At 40.0% G+C, this 26,109-nt stretch overlaps 1 protein-coding gene across 2 annotated transcripts in view; it reads right to left on the reverse strand.

The window, feature by feature from the left end:
• Positions 1–4,641: 4,641 nt before the first annotated feature.
• ERG (ETS transcription factor ERG) overlaps positions 4,642–26,109 on the reverse strand; it is a 64,812-nt gene continuing 43,344 nt past the window's right edge. Inside the window, exons 3-10 of one of the 2 annotated variants that reach the window (XM_037377504.1) lie at positions 24,087–24,238; positions 20,978–21,181; positions 19,939–20,019; positions 17,827–17,898; positions 11,705–11,773; positions 11,299–11,355; positions 9,423–9,470; positions 4,642–6,619 (exon numbers count right to left, since the gene is read on the reverse strand). In XM_037377504.1, coding sequence (XP_037233401.1) covers positions 6,099–6,619; positions 9,423–9,470; positions 11,299–11,355; positions 11,705–11,773; positions 17,827–17,898; positions 19,939–20,019; positions 20,978–21,181; positions 24,087–24,238 — 1,204 coding nt within the window. In that variant the 3' untranslated portion in view covers positions 4,642–6,098. The remainder of the gene's footprint in view (positions 6,620–9,422; positions 9,471–11,298; positions 11,356–11,704; positions 11,774–17,826; positions 17,899–19,938; positions 20,020–20,977; positions 21,182–24,086; positions 24,239–26,109) is intronic. The other variant, XM_037377505.1, reaches the window with a different exon arrangement.

The raw sequence follows: 26,109 nt of genomic DNA on the forward strand, positions 1-26,109 counted from the left end.
GGGAGAGTGGTACAGACTCCAGTAGGAAGGAGGTGGCAGTCAGGAAAGTCATAGATGGAAATGGTTTAAGCAGCACAAGACATCAGTCCTGGCTAGGTACAGAGATTGAGGAGGGGGGGGGGAGGGGGGGGGAAATAAGAAAAATAAGAAGGGTCCATTAACAGTTATCAAAGAAGAGGGATAGGTTTGTGAAGTGGAATACGTCTAAGCTTGGCTAACATCCAGTCAAAGGGAGTGTGATAACAAACCACAAATATTTGGAAATCTGTAAACACTGAGGCAGGCTAGGAACTCTGGAGTGTGATGCATGGGGAGCGTAATCAGAAGAAACTGCAAAATACAAAAATAGCAGGAAAACAAAAAAACCTTTGACAATGAGATATATTAGCCTCTGTGTTAAGGGAATGGGTGGAAATACCCTGGAATTGAGACCTTTTCAAATGAGAAGGTGGTTAAGGAAACATCAGTAAGTATACAATGGAAAACAGTTCTATAATAGTGAGGGGGGTGGATGGGGTTTCCCAAGTAGGCTTTTTCACAACTTTTTCTAAGATTGTGCATAGAAAAATATCCTGCCCTTTATTCTTTTATAAAATATATATGGCCCAATATTCTGGTACACAATCCAAGAAATTTTCGGAGCCTGACTTTGAGATGTCCTCACTCCACTAATTTAAAACTACAGCTTAGGGCAATTCCTAGCCTAATGAGCCCAGCTGTTTTATTTATTTTCTTGAAAATATGTGCCTTTTTAAACAATCATGGCCATTACATTTTGCAACCACTTTCCACATTGCAGTTGGCCTAATGTCCTCATGAACCAGCTCACCAAGTAGCTCCCTTCTTCAAGCAAGGCTTTCACTGGGTCATTCATCTTATGTAGTCTCAGCTGCCAGTGCCTCAAAGGAGCAGTCACATCACCCAAGGGGCAGTGGTGGAGCCAAGCCACTCTGAAGGTTGCAGCTGAAGCCTGGAAACAAGTAGGGAGCCAGGACAGCCAGAAGCAGCCTCGTGTGCTTCCTGAAAACGTTGTGTCTTACACAACATGTCTTCATTTTCATGTTTTCTCTTGCTGAAATCCTGGTGTGGCCCACTCATGTGGTCTGCTCAGAGGTCAAGACACAACCACAAGGTGAGAGGCATTGAGGGAGTTCATAGCCAAGAGCTTCATGACTTGACCAGGTGTGTATACATGCAGCGCTCATTATGGAGGGAAAGCCATAGTGCTAATTAACCAAGGGGGAGGCTGCATGGACTCCTTAGCCCTTGCCTTCCTCAGTGTAATGCCAAGTGCTGGAGGGTGGCCTCCTCTGAACCCTAAGGGCTGTGAGCTCTTAGCTGAGCTCTGCTAAGGAAGGGCTCTCCGAACACCCCAACACAGCAAGGGATGTGACAGTGAGGGGGGGGGGGGAAAGATGGAGTATCTTTACCAAGAAAGCACAAGGGAGCCCTGGGGTTTTTCCACTTGGCATTGCTGCCATGTAACTGGGTTACCTGTCACTCATTAAAAGGCTTGTCTTGCTGATGGTCAGTAAGGTCCCAGCCAAGTTAAGGACTAGTCACAGTCCATTGTGAGCCTTCATGGTAGCACCTAATCTCCTTAAGACAAGGTCCTAAAGGCATGCAGGATCTGCTGTGAAGATATCCAAAGGCTTCCTGCACTGACCAGGTAAGAAACAAAGCACTTGTGCTCCATCAGGATTGCTTTAGGAGGCAGCTAAAATTCAGGCATGAGTTAACTGAATCCTTTGGATGGATGAGATGCCGTTCTGACTTAACAACAGTTTAGGCAGGCAGAGGCTATTTTCAGGGCCATTCCCCTGATGTTACCAAAACTTGAGAAGAATGCACACAAAAAGATCATGGAATCATTAAGCATATAATATAGAGTGTGGGGGTGCGTGTACCTTTTTTAATGTATCTATAATTAAAATTTATTTTAAAATTAGATCTTAGCTGGAGTAGGAAACAGTCTGAGCAAGGGAAGTTTGCAGAAGAAAGACTAAATCACTGATGATTCCTGTGTTTCTGCGTGTAGTTGATGTGGCATTTGAGGAACACACCATGGACTCTTCTGAGTGTGGGAAGTGTGGGGAGTGAATGAGTTCAGTACAGTTGGTGTTGTGCTGTCCTAACCTCTGTTGATCTTCCCTTAAGACTCACAATATAAATGCTGCAAAATACATCCTTCAAAGGTATCTTTTATATACTCACTAAAACCATTTTAATATCGGGGAAATATCTTGATTGAGAATAGTGAAATTTGAGCTTCCTAGTTTTACTTCTAAAACTTTTCTCACCATCACTACCCATTTTACAGTGTAGCTTCTCAGACATATATTTCTTGGTGAAAGATAAGCACATATGTATATCTCTAAATTTCAGGGGAAAATAAAGTTTCTACTTTCAGAGCAGTCCTCAGAGTGCTGTCATATGCTATGAGACTTGACATTAAAAGAAGTCCTAATTTAAACAAAGTGATGAAGTTATCAACATGACCAACTTGTACAAATGTGGACTCATCAGGGCCATGTTGTCCATGCATCCAAATGCTTAAATGGCAAACAGACAGCAAGTTCAGCTGAGGTTTTGGGGTCTGGCTGAGCCTCACGTGAATGTCTCTTATGGTATGGATGCTGAGTTGCTCAGCTTCCTTGAGCATTTTGGCTGTGCTGGGCCCATGCCTTGTCATGGTCTGAACTGGGAACCAGCCCCTAAAACTCTGGCCTTACTCTGGTCTTCCTGGCTCCCAGTAGCAGGCCCAGACTGAGTGGCAGGCAGTGAGCAGCAGAGATGCTACCATGGGTCCACTGCCTGTTTTGCCTCTGCCAGTGATCTGGGACACTGGGCTGGTCCTTGCCCTCCAGCACTAAGACCCTGCGGGGTGGCTTCTACCCTTGGGGGTAGGAAGGCCCTGCAAGTAGCAGAGCCACCCATCCCAATGCATCAGCAATAGGGTTTCTCCATCCTTCAATCTTCTCTTCACCCTCAGGGTTGCAAAATCCAGATTTTCCAGTGCTCCTGGGAAGCTGTGAATTGGTCCTGGGAAAAGGTGTAGCTCAAAGATGGGTGTCCTGTATTGGTTCGCCAGTGACCTACCCATGGCCTACTATAGGATTTTGCTCTTCATCATGAATGATCTCCATCAAGCCATCTGCTGTGACTCCATCCTTGTCGTAGGATTTGGACCCTTTATTTTAATGTCGGGATGTTGTTCCCATTGCACATGATAGCAGCCAGGCAACACAATCTGGAAATCTGCAGGCAGAACACTGGCAATGCTTTGGAGGCCTCCAGGCATGTCCTTGCCAATCTAAACAAAGATGGTTGTTTTATCTGGATTTTAAAGTGTTTAATTAAAAGCTCGTTCAACAAAGTACTTACGCTTTTTTGAGTTGGAAGTACACATGAAATAGATAGCAAGTGTCTGTAGGTGTATTTCCACTGAAAGGCAAACTATTATTGTTATAGTCAGAATGTAGGTGTGCCTGCCATAACTTTCTAAAATAGTGAGTGACTAACCTTTTCCAAGAGTTAAGTTTTTCTAACCTTTCCAAGAGTTTTTATTTTTTAAGAGATCTAGACTTACAGTGCTTATTTCCCAAATGATCACAAGGCTTATGATGCCACTGCTCAGGTCTCAAACATTAGTAATACAATCATGTGCTTATAAACTACCACCAAGACACCCATAACATGGGAGTCCAGCAAGTAGGCTCCCATTGCACAGCACCGATTAATGCTCCTCAAAACAGATATGCAGAACATTTGCTATAAAACCTGAAACCACACCCATTTTGTCTGAAAAAAGAGACAAAAGAACAGCAAAAAAGAGGGATACAGTTGGAGGTCTGAGCTGTCTGGGGTCTCTGCAGTAAACACTGCCTGCTGTGGAGAACCACTCATAAGTATCAGTGCTAATTTTCCAGACCAGTTCTTCAGCTGGTGTTGCAAAAAAAATGGAGTCATGCCATTAGGCACCAGATGTAGTTTTGGGGCCTAGGGTACAGTGTGGGAAGCCTCTAAATCTAGAAGAGAGAGAAAACATCCTGTCCTTTGTAAACTGCCAGGATGGACTACAATGACAAATTAACAAGCTACCATACACTCCATTCTAAAGTGAGGAATAATGGAAGTTATTCATTATTCACTTTATTTACTAATAATGATACAGTATGTATTAATAGCAAGGGGGCATAGTAATTCATCATATGATTCAGTATGAAAATACATCTCAGGCTGAGATTATGCTGCGTAATCTGATGGCAACAAAAGATAATTTCTGGGTGTCAGTATTCTTCCTTAGAGGCCTCCTTCAGACTTCATTGGCCGTGAAGTTCTTAAAGAACTGGGCATGGTTGCAATCTCTGGGCAAAAGAAGCTCAGGACAGCAATAGCAAGGCACTGTTAAAGATGGGCTGCAAGTATTTTAGCAGAACTGTCTGGAAAAGAAGATACACAGCACCTGTCCACTTTGAATTTAGTGTAAGCATTGCTATTTGGTCCAACATTTTCATTATTGCCAGATTTCAAAAAACAGAATATTAAATCAAAATGCCTATTGTATTGTAACATTGTGAGTAGGAGATCTGATAGACGTCTCAGGCACTAAAAATGCAAATGCAAATGCAAACTACAGTGTCAATCTGAATTGCCATGCTAGGCCAAGCTTATTTTATTACATACATTCTGCATTCTAAGTACTAATATGTTCATAATGTAAACATTAAGCATACAGAGTTAAAATTCAAGGCCACAATATTTTTGATTGTCCCTTTTTTGTGTCTTTGGTTGGCCGAGATCAACTCGTAGTGTATAAATGCATAAGTTATATAATAATTATATAAAAAGGAAAAAATAACATTGACTTGTATACTTCATTCTGACAAACGCACAGCGTTCGCGACTCGATAAAGAAAAACTGGCGCCCGCCTAACAAAAATACTTAGATGATTTCTGATTTTGGCAGTCAGGGGTTGTCTCTTGCTTTAACCAATAGAAAACAAACTCCCTTAATAATGATGAGGTTCTAACTGGTAACTTTTTAAATATCAAACACAATTCCAGTTTCACTTTTTTTTTTTAAAAAGAGATGCATATTCTGATTTCTGAATTCTTCTGCTTTTCCCTTTTTCCACTTCTTTTTATTACTATAAAATCAAGTCTGTCCCTCCTGTAATACTGGGAATGGTGTGATACTGAGCAATATGTTTCACAAGTCCAAACGAGTGTTTCTTCGTAGTCCCAACGCTACTAAGTTTTCAGTCTTTTCAGTCTCTACTGGTAAAGAAGTTTCTCTTCTCCCATTCTCACCACCTTTGTCCTCCCCTTTCTCCTTTCTGCTTCCTCTGTCAGGTGCAGGCCTCTGATACACAATCATACACTTGCCCTTCAGCACATTCTCATTTCCAATGTTTGGCTCAGGGTTCCTGTAATACTGTCAAGGAATCTTAAAGTTTGGGTTGTCTTCACAGTTTGAGTAGCTGATAACACTCTGATGAATGGAATGCATTTGATTTTAACCAAAACAATGCTGTCATATTCCAAATCAGCTTCCACACTAAACCAGCCTTTTTTGTTGATATGTTTCTATTTTTTAAATACAGGTAGGTTTATTTTCCTTTTTTTCCTTTTTCCCTTCTCTTTTGTAATGATTCCTATATCATATGTTAGGTCACTATAGACTTTTCTTATATTGCTGTAGTATAGACCCAGTTTTGCACTAGCAAGGTATCAAACTTTACACATAAGCTTATCAACTTTTTAAGACCGCTAGCTTTCATAGGTTTTCCTTATCATTTCATGCTTTTACCTACAATAGTCTATTGTTGTTTAGTCCACAGAGTCGATGCCCATATACATTACATTTTAGTATCTTAATACTTCTTGAATATCTCCTTTAAATCCCTACTACAAAAAGTCTTTTTGACATCTATTTTTTCATGTGTTTTTTTTTTTTTTCCCCAGCCAAACCTTCACTTGTCTCTTTAGGCACTTTTAATTTGTGTACTCCAATAGAGTTCATTGCAATTCATCAGGGACTGTATCCCAGCGAGAAGTCTTTCTTTGCTTTTTCTGGTGTTTCTTTTTTTCCCCACTTAGTAGTAGGTGCCAAGATGAGAAGGCATATGAGCAGCTGGCAGCCTGGTATTGGGGTAGATACCTCCAGTTGGTGAATTCCAGTATGGATTAGGGGCAGCGAAAAAGCTGGACGATGTTACAGGCAAAGCAGGGGGGTGGGGAGCTACAAAGTTCATCTTCTGAGGGTGTGCATGATAGGAGCTCATGTAGGGGAGGTCTGATGGGTATTTGTACATGGATGACTCTGGGGGGTGAGGCTGAAGAGCCTGAGCGATTCCATGGAAATCAAATTTGTAGGCGTAGCGCTTACCATGAACCTTAGTCATAATATTTTTATCATAGTAGTAGCGAAGCGCACGGCTAAGTTTGTCATAGTTCATGTTAGGCTTGCTTTTCCGCTCCCCCCAGCGCCGAGCCACTTCGTCAGGGTCAGTCATCTTGAATTCCCCATTGGTGCCCTCCCAGGTGATGCAGTTGGAATTGGAGCTGTCTGACAGGAGCTCCAGCAGGAACTGCCATAGCTGTATCTGCCCACTCCCTGTGGGGGGGAAACAAAATAGAAATGTCAGGACTAGTGACTAATAATGTTAAGACATCAATTCTTCCAGGCTCTCACATAGGACCCTATTAGGAAATGTTGCAATTTCAGTTCCTATTTCTTACTCTTAACTAGTCCCCTTTCTCCCAGCCCTGTCTCACGAAATCCTAAAGAGCAGAGATAATGGTAATGTGTCATGTTTTCCCTCATCTGAGTGGCAGAATGCCATTACATGGAGTTTTAATAGCTACCTAATGTCATTCAGTGTAGACAATTGATGAGGAAATAATACAGCGCTCATTTAGGAAACTAATCTCTAAAGTTCAGGACAAACAGCTTTCACTTGCGTAACATTTTGCTTGTTCTCAGAGCATTATGTTGCAACTAAATGTTCTCTGCTATGGAATAAACCTACGCAAAATGAAGAAGTTTAGAGAAAGCTGGGCTCGTGCCAAACCATATCATCCATTTGCAGCATTCGGGGAAATGCAGAACGGAAACTTATTAGCTTGCTGTTGCACTGCATACAACCATAGGGCAAAACATTTGCAAGAACAGTGAAAAGGTCCATAAAATACATTTTTGTCATCTTTCTGTGTCAATGAGTTTAAATGATTATTGAAGTTAAGACTTAAAATGTTGTTGTTTCTTTCTCGCTCCTCTGCCAATTTCATATTTAAAAAAAATTATTGTCTGCTGTCAACTGCAGAAGGGTGTTGCCCAGAGTTATAGGAACAAAATTTGACCATTTTAGGTAATTGAGAGTAGATTTCAGAGGGCCTTGCCACTGATATTCATGTTAAAAACTTAGCATTTCTTAAAAAAGCGGTGCTGAAATGATGCAAAATACAACTGAAGCAGCTTGCAAGGCAATCTGTTTCACAAGCACAATGTCAGCAGAATTTGCCAACCAGCTTGTATGTGCTAACTTCTAAGTATGTCTCTGACCAGGAATCAGTTGGGTTTCTTTTTTTTTTTTTCTCCAAACCAGATATGTGGGTATAATAAACAAGCTTTTCTTTAGAAAGCTTATAGTAGCAAATTATAATATCAAGCTAGAGTAGCATCTGAAATCCATTAGCAGTTTATACTTCAGTGCAACTGAAACCCATATTCCTTTAAATGATATTTATCTGAACTGTCCTTAATGAATTTCTTCTGTTCCATTAACATGCATTAAGTAAACAAACAAACAAAAGAATCCATGGTATGAGCAAGGCATGCAAGTTTTAATACACAAAACATAACAAGAGGATTAGCCCTTGAAAATCAATAAACAGTTCAGCACTGGACAAAACACAAATTTTTGAATAAGCAATCCAACATATGTTCTAACATAAACACTTGCCTTCCAAATGTAAAATATAGTCCTATGAAAATAAATGGTTGCTGTCAATTTCCTTTTAATGAGAAAGTAATTCCACCAATTTATAAACACACAAAACATGTTAAAGCACAGGAATGATGGTGTGTAGGAATTCCATATCCAAATATAAAAAAAAAAAAGGCCCAATCCAGATTTAGTGCCTTCCACAGTAACAAAGTCTACTAAATGGACACTTGACAAAATTGTAAAAGCTAGGGTTTACGATCATATTAAAGGGAGGTAGGCCTCCACTTCCAGTTAAGATCAGTATCACCTGGAAACCCACTTGCCTTAGGCCGTTTGGAAAATCCTGTTCTTAATACTTATTTAATTGCTTTCCTATGTGATGCAAAACTGTTTAGAAAGTAAGCTAATCTAGAACGGTGCCTGATGTCACTTTGGATAAAATGAAAGGAAATGGATCCGTGTTTTGGCAATTTCATGCCTTGAAAATCCATACAATCCTTGTAAGAAGAAACATTGTTACTGGGGGTTGAGGAGACCTGAAATGTGGAACAAGGAACACTGCCCTGTGGCTGTAAGCCAAGGGAAATAGGAAGTGGCATGCACAGTGTCAATCCACCGTGGCAGATTATGATGTTGGTTATGGTGGTGTATGGCCACAGCGTGTTCTGCAGACTCAGACCAGTAACAGTGAAATCTGCACAGTTCACAATCAGTGTTATTAACTCACCGAGAAGGTTCCTTGTCTTTAGCTAAAATATGCTACAAGCCCCTGTCCACAATGCACCCCACTGCTCCCTTCTTAAAGCAGGAGAACGTTTGAAATGTTTAACCCAGTTATTCTTTGCAAATAGATTCTGCCTTCCTGTTTTTTCCCTATATATTTTTGCTGGTTTGGTTTATTTATCCCAAAATTTTGTATTTGGCAAGGTCAGTATGGCATTGTATTGTGGGTTAACAGAATCTGGGACACATGACACAGATCAATCTGACTCATGCCCTTCTGGAGGGGTACCCAATGGCCATATGGGGTATCTTACAGCATTTAACAAAACCCTGACATTTAAGGAACTGAGTGAACTCCTATTGATACAAGGAGTTCAGATACCTCTAATGAGGTATTTGACTGGCTGAACGTAACCATCTACTCCAGGATGATTTGAATAGCTCTCTGTGGAGAGCTATATTAACTACATCTCCAATGAATATAATGGGAAATATGACACCTAGCTCACATATAGGCACCTACACTAAGATATATGAGTTTATGTGTCTTAATCTGTGGCCTCCGTCCCACCCTTGTGTAATTTGGAAACTTAATCCTGCAACACATTGGGTATCATCAGCTCCCACTGAGTCATACTGAAGAGTGTTAAAATTGGTCACATCACCTTCCAGGTCTGGCCTTAAAGCTGAAGTGGGGACACTAGCAGTGAAGAGAAATCCTTCTAAATCAGCAAAATCCCTTCTCACCTGGATTTGCAAGTCGGCTGCTGGTTGGTCCAAGAATCTGATATGGATCTATAAAATTGTGAAAGAAAGATTTAAAATCATGTAACAATAATGTCAAATATTTTAGGACCTATGGTTTAACTTTGTAAAGTGTAGTGTATACTGCCTGATGGGACTGCATGTCCAACACTGGGGAAAGTGACTCCTTTCTCTGTATTGCAATATTTGCATGTTTTCCCTTTAAACTTGTTGTGCAAGTGAACAATTGCAACGATACACATTTGCCTTTTGTACCGTATTAATGTGCACAAACATATATTCAGACACATTGCAATTTTGGAAGTATCCTGATTCCTGCTTAAATAATGTACACGTACACACAGGGCATCCTTTGGTGCTATCAGCTCTTGCAGCAAGCCAGGTCCCACAGGCACAGACAGGTAATGGGGTGAGAGCCCACTTCGCAAAGGACACCAGCCTCTCTTCTTGTGAGGCCACATTCGTTTCCCCACCACCACTGCTAACTCTTTCTGGGCCAAAAGAGCCTCCAGAGTAGGGCTGAGAGTACTTGGCTGAACCTCTGCAATGTAGCTGGGTCAATTCTTCTTTGTCGCTAGTATCCACTTAGGGATCCCCTGTATTAACCTTGCATCTAGGGTTTTTAGAAGAGCCTGTGTCAGCCATGCAACGCCCGTAGCATCTCAATGTTTTCCTCAAGGGATTCCTTCCAAAAATGAAAACTTGTTTAGGCCTGAATTGAAGTACAACAGCGAAAAGGGAAGGCTGTGACAGACGTACAAAAGTCAAAGCGATGGGCTGCTAGCAAAGCCCGGAGCCCCTCGCTGAATGACCCTGTCACTAGGTTGCCTCGTCTCTGGACAGCTGCTCTCCAACGGCTGCCAATTTTACAGCCAAGAAGATAATCAGGATACATTCCTTATACATTTAAATAATCTGTGCAGCTCACACAGAGCCATTAAACGGTCCTAAGGACTTACATAAATCATCAGTATATTTCTTCAAAGATTCTCATGGTTAGAAGGCCAGAATAGATAAAATGCTATTTGGGCAAAAAGCAGCACAATACTTCCCAGGCAGCATGCATATGAGTTAATGAGATGTAATCATGTGCACAGTCTTATTTAGCTATAACGAAAACCAGAATAATTTTTTGAAGTCCATGTGATAAAAAAAAAGGCTTAGAGTCTTCTGAGCTAAGGATATCCTCCAAATCTCTTTTATTTCCAACTTCTACCCTTTTGTTACTAACAAAAGCCATAACTAACTCAGAATCTCTGTAGTGGTTTCTAGCTACCTGTCCAAAACACAGTCAAATTCACAATAAGGGATTCAGTCCTACATCTTGGATCAGCTGCTTTGAAAGCACAAAATGTACCCGTTTCACAAAACCACTAGTCTACAAACTGAAACTTCTACTTTCTCCTCAGTTTCCCGACAGACTGAGAATCCTTCTAGTTTTCCTGTTTCAGGAGCCCAATTCAAATAGGTTTCTGTGTGCTGTAATACATTTTCATTTCTTTGCTTGTGCACATTTTCCAACTGCTAGCATTTCAACTGCTGTGGAGTATATGGTCTTTTGACATCCTTACCTTCCACCTTGGTACCTAAACTCTACCTAGGTACTTTATTTAACAGCTGCAAGGACGTCACTGCCATTAAACATTATTAAAAGCAATTTTCAATGGCCATGGGAGCCTTCATGTCAGATCCAGCTGTAAAGCCAACTCAGACTTAGTGGTCACCAGCTGGAGATCTCATTAGTGGTCTGAATGAGATGTTGCAATTTGCTTCTGATTAGTAGGTGAGAGCTGTCCTTCTCAGCATGTTCAACAAACCCCATCACACCCAGGCATATTTCAAACAAAACTATACCCACCTAACTGAGGACGCTGGTCTTCTGTTTTGGGAACTGTTGAGGATGATGGCTGAGTAGCTGAAAATGCAAACACCCAGGTAGTTATTTTTCAAGTTTGAAAGTTGGTCACCAAACCTGTGATAGATCACAGGCCTGAAACTCTTGCTTCTAACCACTTGATGATGGTCACAATAGGATTTAGTTTTATAAGACTACAATGGACATAGATTTGATGAAGCCTAAGTTCAAGGATGTGGCTGTCCCAGTATTGCCTATACACAGATAACAGGCTTTTCAGCCAAGGCACAGGTAAAAATCCTTCAGAGCTGAATGCTGAGGTAGCTCTTACCGGTTCGCTTCAGAGTCTATCCAGGTTGCATCAGATGTGCATTAGGCCCGCAGGCTAGACATATGCAGGTGCTTTTACCTTTTGATTGAGGACTGGGGTGGGTGTGACTCGTCCACGCTGATCTCCTGGCTTGCTCATATGGCAAATCTGTGAAGGAAAAATACACTGATTCATGCAGATGTGGCATAAAGTGTTTACGTCCACAAGGGCACATTTCTAGGGGACTCTCTGGATTGGAAAAATTACTGAAATAGGAAGGATACTCCTTGTTAAAACCTTTATTGTCTTTATTGTCTCCAAAAGTGACAGTACCACCTTGCCCTCTGCATTCCTCTTTAGAGCTGTTTATTCTAATTAGATACCTGAACTGCACTGAAATAGCTGGTACAAACACTCATAAAGTCCATAATTTCCAAAGGCTCAGAGTATTCCCTTTGGTCCCCTTCTTCATCCCAGGACACCAAGGAATGACACACACTGCACATCATGGACAACTTATCCTAGTCTTGCAAGAAAAGTACCCCAAGAGGTCAGAGCTCAGATTAAGCATAAACTATGTACCATTCCCTCCCAATTACAGCATGTAAGAGTATTTTCTTTTAAGGAGGTAAGACTTAACTTAATGTGCCATTCTTTGCTAGTCTGTTGCTGTCATCCTTTGAGATTAATCAAATTTTATTGGCTGCGTTTGAGAGTTCCCTTTTCTGCCACCTGGTCATAGGTAGAGATATGTGAGACAACAAAGTCTTGGGTTTGTCTTTTGGAGCTTCTTCTATACCACTGCTGTATGTTTATGTATGAACTCGCTCTCATTGCCATCACAGTTAATTATGCCCTCCCCATGGTATTATTCCTGGTGCTTGCAAGCGCTCCCTTCCTCAGAGGCACCCTCCGATCTCACTCTCATTATTCAGAATCCAACTTTTTGGAATAACTGATTGCCGTGCTTTGCCAGTCTTATTTGTTTCCCTTCTACTAGTAATTTCAAATTATTAATAATTCCTTTTCCTTCACTTTCCCTTTCACATCGCACTATCCTTACAGATCTTTAGAAACATAAGATGTGAAAACAGTGAACGTATTTAAATATTAAGCATATATATGTATATACATCATATTTGCTCCAAAATGTAGATAGCTTTTTTCCTGCTTCCCCCATTTAAATATTTCTTTCTGCTTCTTAGGACAAGCTTCTCAACTTTACGTATCTAAATTTTCATTTGCCTTTTCTTTCACTTACTCATACTTCTATTTCATTTATATGCTTTAGCATACAAAAAAAGTACTAAAACATAAAAGCTTTCTTCATAAAGTACATTAGTAAATTCAAATGTCTGGTTTACCCTTTGATTTTTTTTGCAGTTGTCAGCACTTTTCTATGGCTGGCTTTAACACATTAGCTAAAATTGCTGCCAAAATCAGAGACTTATGTAGGCTGCCTAGGATATCAGGAAGGTAGCAGTACCCACCTGGCAGAACCAAGTTAGTATGGATGATTTGATTTGTAACTGCTGGTGCTTTATTTTAGAAATGACGTTTGGAAGTGAAACGAGTTAGTAAGTAAAGAAACAGTCACAGACTGGCTCTGTGCAGAACAGATGTATCTCTGCCCATTTCCAAGCCCTATGAGCAGAAGTATCTAATGGAAATAAAGTGTAATCATGTGAAATTCACAACAAAATTGCCTTTAATTTATTTAGTCTATTGGCTTAAGAAGACTGGCACTGCCAGTGCTGTCATCTCCCAGGGATCTTATACATCAAAAACTTTGCTTTTGCTGAGATATGCAATTTATGTTTGTATTGCATTTGAATAACTAGTGATCTTTTACCCCTGATTTCTTGAGAACTATTCCACAGCCTTGTCCTTCAGAAACTTGGAGGAAAGTACAAGTTCTCATCTCTGAGCAGAATGCTGGTGTGCAGGTGCGTCACTGTAACATACAAATGTCCTGACCAGATTGAGAACAACATTGCTATTAACTCTTGTAGTTAAGAGATTCCTCATGGCCTGAGGACTTTATCATCTGGCAAAAAAATACAGAAGGACTCTGGTCATGCTTCCAGGGGGTTCCGAGTTCTGTCCATACAGAAGGGGACATGGCTTAGCTGTGGGCTGCTTGCATGTATCTTCTCCAGACCTGCCTTACCTGGCCAGTTTTCTACCTCCATGCCAGCCTTGCCAGGGAGATACTGGCGACATAAGGAACCTAGTTTTCCCCCTCAGTTCTTCTATTGCCTACCCAGAAAGACTACAGACAAAGAGGGGAGAAAGAATACACAGAAGGTATGTGTTTGTGATTAGGCTGTGCAACTCTACCCACAATCTCTCTCCTCTCCTCTCCTCTCCTCTCCTCTCCTCTCCTCTCCTCTCCTCTCCTCTCCTCTCCTCTCCTCTCCTCTCCTCTCCTCTCCTCTCCTCTCCTCTCCTCTCCTCTCCACTCCTCTCCTCTCCTCTCCTCTCGTCTCCTCTCCTCTCGTCTCCTCTCCTCTCCTCTCCTCTCCTCTCCTCTCCTCTCCTCTCCTCTCCTCTCCTCTCCTCTCCTCTCCTCTCCTCTCCTCTCCTCTCCTCTCCTCTCCTCTCCTCTCCTCTCCTCTCCTCTCCTCTCCTCTCCTCTCCTCTCCTCTCCTCTCCTCTCCTCTCCCCTCCCCTCCCCTCCCCTCTCCTCTCCTCTCCTCTCCTCTCCTTCTATTTGTGAGTCTCCAAAATATTAGACACTTGTACACTGAGAGGGCTGTGTGATGCTGTGTGCTTGTACTCAGTGGCACTTGAAGCCTTGAAATATATTTGATACAAATTTATTACTGTGAGAAAAATGTTTTGACATTTAACACGTTGTAAGATGGTTTTCTGACTATGCCCTCTTCATTAGAAGAAAAATCCAGTTACCAGATTTTCTTGAAATACTGCAAATTTCCAACTTCATTCTTAGTTCAGTATTGTGCCTTGATAAACATGTTGCTGTCCTAGATAAGCAGATCTGTTCTTATTCAAGTAATATTAGTACAACATGTCCTTATCGTAGTCAGATCTTTGATGGGAATGCTCCTGTTTGATGAGACATGTAGACAAACCTATATTAGGTCTTCCTGAGCTCCTGATAGCTTCATTGTACTACTTTCGGCTTGCTGAAACCTCATGTTCTGTTGTAAAGGTGACCAAAGAAATATGCCTTTGTCATTGCTGTTTATTACAAGCTTGCTCATTTCCTACTCTCTATTGTAGTGCCTTAACAATGGCAATGCTTAATTACTGTCTCCAGAATTGCACCCCAGGATTTGGCTAACTCCCATTTAACATTATCAACCCACCCCTCACCCATTTTTGACCTTTTTCATGTCATCAACTGATTCTCCCCAGGGTCAGCTATTGCTCTGATATGAAGGGTGCTCTGTTATGGTACAGCTTCTTTGAAGTCTAGTTGAAGTGTGACATTTAACTAAAAGAAAAGTCATGGAATAAGCCAACAAAATAGTTTCTTGCGCGAAACCTGAATTTCTGTACAAAAGTATTTTTTTTTCTGAGTGAAAATTCTGACTTTAAAGATGTTTGTCAACTTTGAATTATAAAAGATAAAATAATACTTTCAAAATCACAAGATAGTTAGTTGTAGGAAATGTTTAGTTAGGATACACTGGTTTACACAGAAGAATAGACACCCTACATCCAAACTACAACTCCAACAAGTAATTGTGTAAATGCAGGAAGATGTTGACAAAGTATTTTGTTTCGTAAGCATCACTGTAAAGGTGATGTAGATAAAAACGCTGAAATGAAGGAGTTTGACATGTCTGATATGTGGTTTAGAACCTCTCACTTCAGAGAAAGCTAGTATTTTATTTTTCTGTCAGAAGTCAGGATGAAACAAATGTTGAAATCATAGAATGTCTCTTGGGATAAAAAAAATCCATCTTTTGTTCATGTATAGTGGAAACATACCCATAAAACAGTACTCTTTCACAGCAGACTCATTTAAGTCTTTGCCTGAAATCCTCTCAATTGGCACGGTTATTTTCTGCAGGACACCCAGGTCCCTCTGGTCTTACATTACACGTTCATTTCCATTGGAAACTAGTTCGAGTTTTGGGCATCCAGTTATACATTGCATAGTCGGTCATTGTTTCTATAGCTATGCTTTCTCTTCTCATCCATATTCACGCCCACATTCCTCCATTGCCATTTAAAAGTCCTGGTTGCTACTATAACCTGTGACCATGTGGGCCACAGTCTGCTTTAATGTTTCATGAAAATGTCTAACTTTTTTTGGAATATCATTTCTTCTTATACTGAGACTAAGTAGGTGCTCTGCAGCACTTCATTTTGATAATTATATCATTTTTCCTCATGCCCAGACCCTGAGTTGAACAATTTCAAACTTTTGTATCTTTCAACGTGTTCAAAAGATGTTCCATATTCCTACGGCTTGCTCTAAGCACTTTCTTATTCTGCAAATAGCCTTTTTGATAAGGGTTGATTCACACAGCTTTCTGTACAAGGCCACACTGCTTACTTATTTAATGGCACGGTCAGATTTCCCATATGATCCTCCACTGTATTTCTTCAATTGTTTACTTTTTTTCACCTTGGCCAACAACTAGAGCTGTGGTTTTCGTTGTGCCATTAAGAAAGATGTCTGTTAACTTATTCTTCCACAAGTAAAAAGGGGTAATTTGAAATCCATAAGATATGCAAATAACTTGTATCTTACACAGCATTTGTTAACTTGTATTTTCAGCTGTTAACTTACTGCAAGCCCATTTCTCTCAAATAAGGCTTCTGGGCACCTGAACAGGGATCCTTTAGAGGAATCTCTGGTTTTAAGTAATAGCAAAATCATGTGCCATCTCTGAGTCTTATACAAAATTTTATTGTGTCCTTTTTCCAATTATTATTAACTACAGATCATGGCAGAGAATACCAACGTGCCTATGACATAACACGTCCATTATTTAGCCTTGATAACAGGGTAATTAGCCAGTTATTGATCTGTTTCTTATGATATGCTAATTTAACTTTTATTTTTAATAGTTGTGGGGCACTTTGGTAAAGGCCTTATGAAAGCCGAATGCCAAATATATGCATCGGATAAGTGGCTTCCTTCTATTCACTATTACAGATTAATAAATCTAGAAGAAGAGTTTGTTTTCCTAGAAACTGAGCAAGGTGGATTTGAACACATAATGGCACGGTAGCTGTTTCTCTATCTGTTTTTTTTAATTACCAATTAACAAATCTACAGACATGCATGTACACTTATATACAAGTGTAGATAAATTAGTAACTTGTATGTACTGTCCTGGATTATACACTAGAGCATTGATATAAGATGAAATATTTCCTACCCAAAGCCTCCTCTGTTTTTAATGAGAAAGTGTATCTTTTCACAAGAGCTCAGTTAATTCCTATGTATGCTCTTTCAGAACACTTGGATGTATGCCTCTGGCTCGGTAACGGACTTCCTTTAAAGTTAGTATTTTGCTGCAACTCACTGTCTCACAGTACTTTGCACTTACTACTGGAAAAGCGAATGTCCAGATTAGGCATTTTTCCAGCATCTTTAGTAATGAAGACTGATAGAAAGAATATATTTAGCTTCATAACAATGTCCTCATCTTTATTTATTCTCTTTAGCCTTTCACAAACCGGCACACCCAAGATACTTCCATAGGCTTCAAACTTTTCAGCAATAAAAACTTCCTTGTGTTTTGATTTTACTTAGTCTCTTAAACTCACCATCAGATATTGTGGTGTTTGTTAGCCCCAAACATAAATAAAAGGTAGACAGCAGGAGAAATGTACTTTTTTGCAACATACTTCAAATAACATTATAAAAAAGGGTATTCTTGCTTCATTTTACAGAGACTTGAAGGACACTGAAAAGTGACTGCTCTGGGACAATGAAAATGAACAAGTCAGTAAAGCTCAGGTCTTCTGATTCTCTTGTGCTTTAATCAGTAGATAGCACTGCTTCAAAGAGAGATATGTGGGAGAAAGACTTATTAAACGTTCTATTTAACCATCTCACTTTACACAGTGATATATACACACATATATGTAAAGTATGTGTATAAAATATGTGTGTGTATTCAAAATATACCCTAGTATTTATGAAAAGACAGTTGAAGGAGAAAAAGAATGACATACTTCAAGAGATGAAATGAACAAGATCACAGTATACAAAAAGTGGTCATTGCTCATACCTGGCCTGGTTGTAATTCTTTGTGTTGCTTCTGGATAAACTGATGTATTTGGAAAAATAAAAGTGGCACCTCCTAAAGAGAAAGAAGACAACATAACACCTAAAGATTCATTTTCACAGTCCCTAAATCCAATGAAATTTTCCCTCTTTTAGTGTGTCTGAACGAAGACTATGAATAACTAATTTCTATCTTAGGACAGTTCTATATAAAAGTTAATTCTGACAGCCTTTGCACCTGTGTAACTCCATTAAAATTACTGGATAGAAGTCTGTGCAAAATCTGTATTAAGGGAGGAGACAGTCAAGTTTAGGGAATCCCTTCTACCTTCAACACAATCACCTCCACCCAGGCAGGTAGTTCCATATCTTCTGAAATAAAACTTCTTTGCCTTCTCTTCATTAGCGCATGCACTTCCCAAACAGGTTCATCTTTTCCAAAGTAGGTCTGGGCCAAAGCCTGTTGGCGTCTGTGGGAATCTTCTCACAGACTTTGGTTGGCTTTGAGTCAGACCCTCAGAAATCTCATTCTCTTCACAGAGTGAAAAAATTAAAAATAATGAGCTTGATATAGAAAATGGTATCTCACTTATCTCAGGCATTGAAATTGTTACTCATGGCCACCTCTAGGAACAGGAAAGGGTCATAAGGATTTGTGCAATTACTGTTGACTTCAAGAAGAACCTGTTTCTAATTCTTTTGAGGTCCTTTCAAAATCCCACTCCAAAGTTCTTATGCCAACAGAATAACTGATTTTCCTTATGCTGATGAACAGCATGATATTATTCACACTCCCAATGGCAGAAAAGCAATCTCTTTTTTGTGAAATGAATTTCAAAATATCATTGTCAGTGCACAAATACAGAAAAAGATAACACATAGAACTGCTGAACAGCACTTGGTTAATTGTATGTGAAAACTGCTTGGCAAATTAGAATCTGGAAAGCCAGAGATGGAAAAGACCGTCAAGTCCATCTATTTTTAGACAGGGCTTAAGACTTATTCCAAACCCTGTCAAAGTCAATGGAAAAATTATTGTTGCTTTTGGTAGGGTTTGCAGCAGGCCTACAGCCCACCATAGGACTTCATGTCAAGTGGCAGATGTCTAATCTTGGGGAGAGATCTTCTAATCTAGTTAATTTTTCTAGGAAACTCACTGCTATTTACCACAGTGAAACACTAAATGAAATATGAAAAAGGCATTGGTTTTTTTTTCTTTTCTTTTGCATTATCCTTTGTATTATCTTTTTCATTTATCATAAAGAATTGTTATTTCTGGTCACTGTAGGCAACTAATACCCTCAGGCATGATCATGCAATATTCTAAACATCTTTAATCAGTATGTATACCATACTGTATGCAGAAACCCATGCCATCCTCTGTTGCATAACTGAGCAAGATAAAATGTATTCTGAATTATTTTCATAAATACTTTAAGTCATATACTGAAATACAGATGTTTTTGAGGCATGTATTATATTATTCTGCTACCTACACTAAATACTCTTCTAGGCCAAATTAACAGAAGGGTGAATATTAACAAAAACCATTTTACATTCAGATCAGACTTAGTGGAGATTACAACATCAAACTTAGTGAAGTTTCCAGCACAAGTCCCATATAGCTGACAAATGAGATGAGCTAACTGCCTAAATAGCAATTTTATTGAATTATATGATATATACTGCACAAAAGGGGAGACAGTTCCCATTCACCAGAGCCCACAGCACCTAGGCAAGTGCTGAAGCACTTCTGAGCTCCACCAGCCTTCTAGGGATCCACAGAGTAGATCTGACAGTACAATGAGACAGAATGAGAAAAAAAGTCCTTCAAGACAAAGGCCTCAAGCCTACAGTTTATCATGTGTCAGGGACCCCATTCTCTTGTGGAACAAAAGAAATTACCAGTAAGGACACCATATTTGAATCATCTGTCCCTGCATGATCTCACCTTTTTTTCTGTGTGTCTGTGCATAACACTCACACACAGAGCAAGGAGACGATACGCTTGTCTCCCTCCTGATTTACCATTTCCATTTTTAGCAAGCAACCCATAAAAAGGAATCCTGTGCTTTTAGAAGATGACCTATAGCAATGGGAGCAGTGCCAGCATTACCTGTGTTTCTAGCATGCATTAACCGTGGAGAGTTTTGTAAGGCCTTATCAACATCATCTGAAGTCAAATGTGGAAGAGGAGCTACAAAACAAAACAAAAAGCAACACCAAAATGAAAAAAAAAAGTGAATTATCTTTTTAAACCATATTTTCCCCTGACAGGATTGTCTGAATGTGAGTTTACTGACAGTCAGTTTCAGTCTGCAGCTTGGAGGGAGGTGTATGTGCTACAGCTTAAACTAGGGCATTCATTTATTTGACATTATGAATGCATCATATTTCTGACTGATTATTGACAGTGTGCGTGTGGAGAAGACTGCACCGCACTGGTGTTGCAATGCTTGGTTTTTCTTTAAAAACCATGTTCACTTTAACTTCTTTAAACTGAGGCAAACCTGCAAAATTTCCTCAAGCTTAGATGAAAGCCCTCAAGCCAGGAATTCACTAGTCCCTTCTTTCCCTTTGAAATGTTAGCCATGCACTACAAGTAATTTGCTTTTGGACTTCAGGGACTGTTTGTTTTTCCCATGAATTTACAGAACTTTTATTCAATTCAGTGAAATCTACCTGACCCTATTCAGAGTAGAGCAAACTGCTGTCAGTCCTTAGAATCATGCCTGGAATTCACTTTGTGAATCAATGTTTGCACTCTCATTTAGCGTTCTCATTGTTAAAATGAAAAGAAATGAGTATGTGACCAGAAAAAACATTAGCACTGAATTCCAAATAATTTTCTTCCTAGAGTATGCTGATGAATATGCTGGGTTTCAATTCAATTTTTCTCCGAGATGGACACATGGAAACATTCCCTAACTCTTTTCTTCAATGAACATGAGTGAAAGCCTGCTGAAATTAATGGGAATCTTTCCATCAAACTCAAAAGGCTTTGGACCAGGCTCCCTGCTATGTTCTTAAGAACAGCAACATTTGCAACAGACATCTGAAAACCCAGCTGAGTGTATCCACACCGTTAAATCTAAGACTGATATGAACCACAGATTGATTGTAGCCACTACCATAGTAACAGAAAACCAGCTTACTCTCTCTGAGGTAGTGTAGGTGTGACAGGAGGATATCTGCATTATAGCTTGGGGTGAGTCTCTGGAAGTCATCTTTGGTCATTTTACACAGCTCTTTCCCATCGATGTTCTGGAACAATAAGATGTCTACATCCGGGAGACCGTACTCCTTCACCGCCCATTCCAGCCACTGGCGTACATGGTCTGTGCTCCATAACGTAGGATCTGGTGGTATCACAAAGCATAAAATTAGACAGAGAGGGAAGAGTGCTGGACCAGTACAAAATAAATGTAGACCACAGTCAAACTGGAGAGACCTTAATCCCCTGTTTACTGACTGCTGGAGACACATGAGGAATTACTTTGGCCTGTTGAGCGCAAAAGAGAGTAACTGTGAAAAACTATTTGGGAAGAGCTGTGAGCTCTGATTATTAACAACAAACCCGCTGCTGTTGAGGTCTTTCTCCCATTTAGTTCTTTTGCCTCGTTATTTTTATGCACTGTTATCCACAGATTAACATAGGCTTTTGTCCCCATGCAGAAGAGTACTTAAGAAAGCCCACTAACAGCACTGCTACTTGTATATGAACAAATTTTGAAGCTCTCTGTTGAATTTGTATCTTTCTGCAAGTGAAATTTCCACTCAAGTGGAAGTAAGCACTCACAGATTCAGCTAATTATTTCATAAACTAGAGTGGGTCATACTAAAATATTCTGCACTTCCTTTCCTAGACTGCTTTGTTGTCCTGGTACACATTGCTATACCTGCATGGGTTTTTACTTACTACCTGAAGTACTGGCAAAACCATCGGGGGAAAAAAACAAGAACTAGTCCAGATTTTTAGCAAAACATAAGGCCAAACAACTTGTGCTTTTGAATGAATCCTTGATGTTAACTTTTTTTTTTTTTCCTCTAAACTCCTCCTTATTTCTTTTTCATTCTGCTTTTCCCTGTTCTTGAGTTATAGTAAGCACCTATCAACATGAAGGTCCCTAAGGACTTGCAGTGCTCATCCCCACAATGGAAAACAGCTCCTGCCATGAAGAATTTATACTTTTTGCAGACAGAAGGTTAAAGACAAGGGGAGCCAAACTCCTCCAGAGTTTGTGCCTTCCAACCTAAATGGCTCCGTGATTCTGTGATATCCTGAAGGCTGAGAATGGAGTGCACAGAGGAAAAATGGCTGTAGCCCATCACATGAAAGTCTATAGAAGGGCTGGGACTTGAATGACAGCCTAAATAGCTTTTCTGTGGCTTAACTTCAGTGTCATTCCTTTCCTTTTGATGGCTGTTCAGGCTGCTCTGAAAGAGGTGAGGACCTCTTTCCATTCTAGCAACTATTCAGAGTCTGTCACGCTGTTGCTCAGTCCCAAGCCATCACCCATTAGTGCCTCCCCCTTTCTGATGCTTCTCTTGGCATTTTAAGCCCTTGCAAGTCAGAATATTTAATATTCTGGAGATTCAGAGGGCTTTTCTGTTCTCTGAAGTGCACCAAAACCCACAAAAGAACCCCTCCATGTGGTATCAAATATGTAGCAAACTAGAGGGATTCAAGTCTTGTGGTACACCTAGGGTCTGAATGAGATTGCCCACACCTACAGAAGAGAATTCCAACTATATTCAGTTTGGTTTGAAGTAAACAACCAAACACCAGGAAGTTTACTAAAACATTTTGATTACGTCTATAATTTTTAAATGCTTCTTATTTATGATAACTAGAAAGTTACCATAGTTGGAACTGTAAATTTTGTGCTTTTTTAATTCTTAAACATTGCCACATGAGCTGCACACTGCCTATGTAGCAGTCAAACAAAACCAACTGATTTTTACCCATACCTTTCTTCTAGGGACCTCAAAATAGCAAGGCTGTGACTGTGACCATCACGTTCCTTGAATGTCACTCAAATCCACCTCAAAACACACCTCCAGGAATACATTGAGGAAAAAGTGATCTGATACACTGAAAAAAAAGAACTTGCTGAGCTAAAAAATGTGCCAGTGCCAAACACTAAGAAGACAAATGTTTCAGAAGAACATTCAAATGTCATGAATTTTAGTGTGGTCAGCTTCTAGTTGGCAGGACACTTAATCAGAAACACTTCATCCTCCTCAGAATAGAACTGTCAATACCATTGCAGAGGATACTGCAACGTATTTGTCCACACATATCTTGACAAATAACTGAAATAATCACAGCTTGCAAAATTGGCCACAGTTAGTACTCTTGCATATCTTAGCAACTGAAAAACTGTAAGAATATTAAGCAACATAGCAGTAGAAGGAATATGTCAAATAGGCACATCTCTTTGAGAGGAACTAGCAGCAAAACTTCTTCTTCTGTTTGCAGGTTTCAGGTGTTGTGTCCAGGCTGTGTATATTCAGTAGTTTATGAACAGCCACATATGTCATAATGGTCTAACGCTTTGACTTCAGAAATAGGCATGCCAATTATTTTGCAAACTGAGGCAACAAATGGTCCAGGTTTGTTTGAAGGACAAGACACACAGGAGTGAACGCCTTCTTGTTCAATTAACTGCTGAATCCCACAACCAAGCTTGACAAATCTAACCAAGAATTTCTCAATTGTGCTCTTATGTTGCAGTGGAGTTGTTAATTTACTTATTAAAAAGTTTCACACCACCCAAACCCAGGGGATAACCTAGATAAATGCTTTTCATGCACTGATTTCACAGAAGCTATAGTGTTTTTAGCATGCTGAGGGCCAGGCTGCACTTGATATTTGAAGGGATATGATGTGATACAGTGATCTTTTCTCTTTCCCACATGCTCTGCACCCAGCTAGTCCATGGTGTTAGGAAATGGAAGTGGCTCTTCATTTTGTTCACTTTAGGATGAAATACTACAACAGGAGCTAGAAAAGTCAGATAAGATCTGAGTGCCTGTAATCAGCCAATTCTGCTGCTGAAATAGGAAGAACAGGTTGAGGAGGTGGCTTCACTATGATATTTCTCAGCTCATTTTCTCAATAACCCTGGGAAATTACTGTTCTTTTCTTCCTGATCATCTGTATCACATTGCCACTTTTCACCAAATCTTCTTAAATAATGTTAGTAGACTTAGGGGAAATGCATTTTTTTTTCCTTGAAATTTTTGTGTAAAGAGTCTAACCTGCTGGCACAATGACTCTTCGTTCATTGGTAGTCATATTTGGGGGTGGAACATGCTTCTCTTCCATGTAGTTTCCATAGTTCATCCCAACATTGTCTGAGCTGCTAACCATTTTCCCTCCTTTTGCCACGCTGCAGTCATCAGGAGAATTCCTAGACAGAGAACAGAGGTGTGTTTCTATTATTATTCCAGCCCCTACTAATATCCTCAGCAAAGAATCATGCTGAATGAAACGGAAAAAAGGAAACTTGAGCACCAGCACTGGGCTGTCATTGGAAAACTCAGAACCTACCACCCAATGACTCTGTTGATTCATTCAGTTGCCTCAGGAAAAATGACCAGCCTCGATGGACTATAGATGTATTTTTATTTTCAAAGGATCAGGCTTCTATATGTCTCCAAACATATAAACACTAACAATTTATTTCCAGAGACTGGGCTAGAATGGAGGGCTTGTTCATGGGCTTGTTGAGCCTGATGGCTGCAAGTAGCTGCACTTCTCTCTCCAAACATCTCACAGACAACTCAGCAAACACAGAGATGCAATTAACACAATTCTTCTGAGGGAGAACTACTTTTAGTTGCCATTGTCCAAGCCTTGGACAAGCCTCATCCTGGACAATCCTGGACAAGCTGTCCAAGCCTTGGACAGCTTCCCATCTCCACTGCTGTCACTGTTTCATCTGGGCCACGCTCTGTTGCACTTTATAACTTGCAATGTAGACACACTTCTATGTATGGCTTACAGAAAAGGAACATTTGCCAAAGCCATGATTCAAAATACCACACGCATGACTGGAAAAACCTTTCAGCTCCTGACTAACACAGTCTCCATGGAACTGTAGTCAAGAAATGGAAATCTGCAGAGGATCTGCAACCAGACACCTCTTTAATTTTGGCTTTGCTTTCTGAATAGAGTCTTTAGGTTTAACATCCCACAGGGGGTTCCCTAATGGCATTTTAATTGCATCACAGTTTTCTTTCTGGCAGACACAGACATATTTGTCCCTTAATTTAATGTCTACAACGTGTTTCATCAGAGAGAGAATAATTGTTACAAAAATCAAAACAAAGCACAGAGCCACGGGGAATACCTTTAAATGTAAAGGGGCTGTTTGGCAAGGGAAGGAGGGTGTTAGCTGGGTTTTGGTTTCTTTAGTGATACTACATTACTAACAAGCTTTCTTTTAGTCCTGCCATTTAACTCCTGAAACTGTACTATGGTCTTACTGAACAGGCAGCAAGTCAAGTTGCAATGTTCCATTTTGGTTTCTTGCAAACCAACTACTTTGTAGACTAAAGAACCAAGAGACCCTCCAAGACCCAGACTCTGGAAGCATGTTTCAGGATCTGTCCCCTGCCCCACAAAATGTGTTTTACCCAGAGCCTCTTGCCCTCCCCAGCTTAGAAATCCCAGCTCTTGCTGCAAGCGTTGGGCAGTAATGTCACTGTAAGCCCACCAGTGGTCAAAATACAGGTTCCTTCCCAGAGGAGTTTTGCTATTGTTTGAGGACAGGAGAGGAAAAATAATATACAGTTTGGACTGTCTGCTCAACATAAGTCAAAAGGATGTGGCAGATATTTTATCTAGTGCCCAAGTGACTTGGCTGAGTTGACTGCTCAGCACTGCCATAGGTCAGGAAGTAATGCCATTAAAATTCTCACATCTGTTTCAAAAAATAACTAAAACTTGCAAAGCTGAAAAGAATTAGTATGCATCTTAAATACTGAAAGTACATTTTATGTATATCCATTTTTTTCTGTGCCATGTTACTGCTAATTTTACTATGTTGTGTTAATGTATACATTTTTTAAAAAAATAACTGTCGATGGCTTTCAGTTTAAAAATAAGATGTGTCACAGAAACCATTCAATGGGTACTGTCATCTTCTTTAGGAGAAGGAACATGGCCTTGAATGCTGTCTGGGAAATGTTGGCTTCACATACCTTTTTCAGGTATAAAATATTCTGGGTGCTGCATAACATATTACATATGAAATCTGCCTTATGTAAAGGTCTTACA

The sequence above is a fragment of the Falco rusticolus genome, chromosome 2, assembly GCF_015220075.1.
Source record: "Falco rusticolus isolate bFalRus1 chromosome 2, bFalRus1.pri, whole genome shotgun sequence".
Classification (NCBI taxonomy): domain Eukaryota; kingdom Metazoa; phylum Chordata; class Aves; order Falconiformes; family Falconidae; genus Falco; species Falco rusticolus.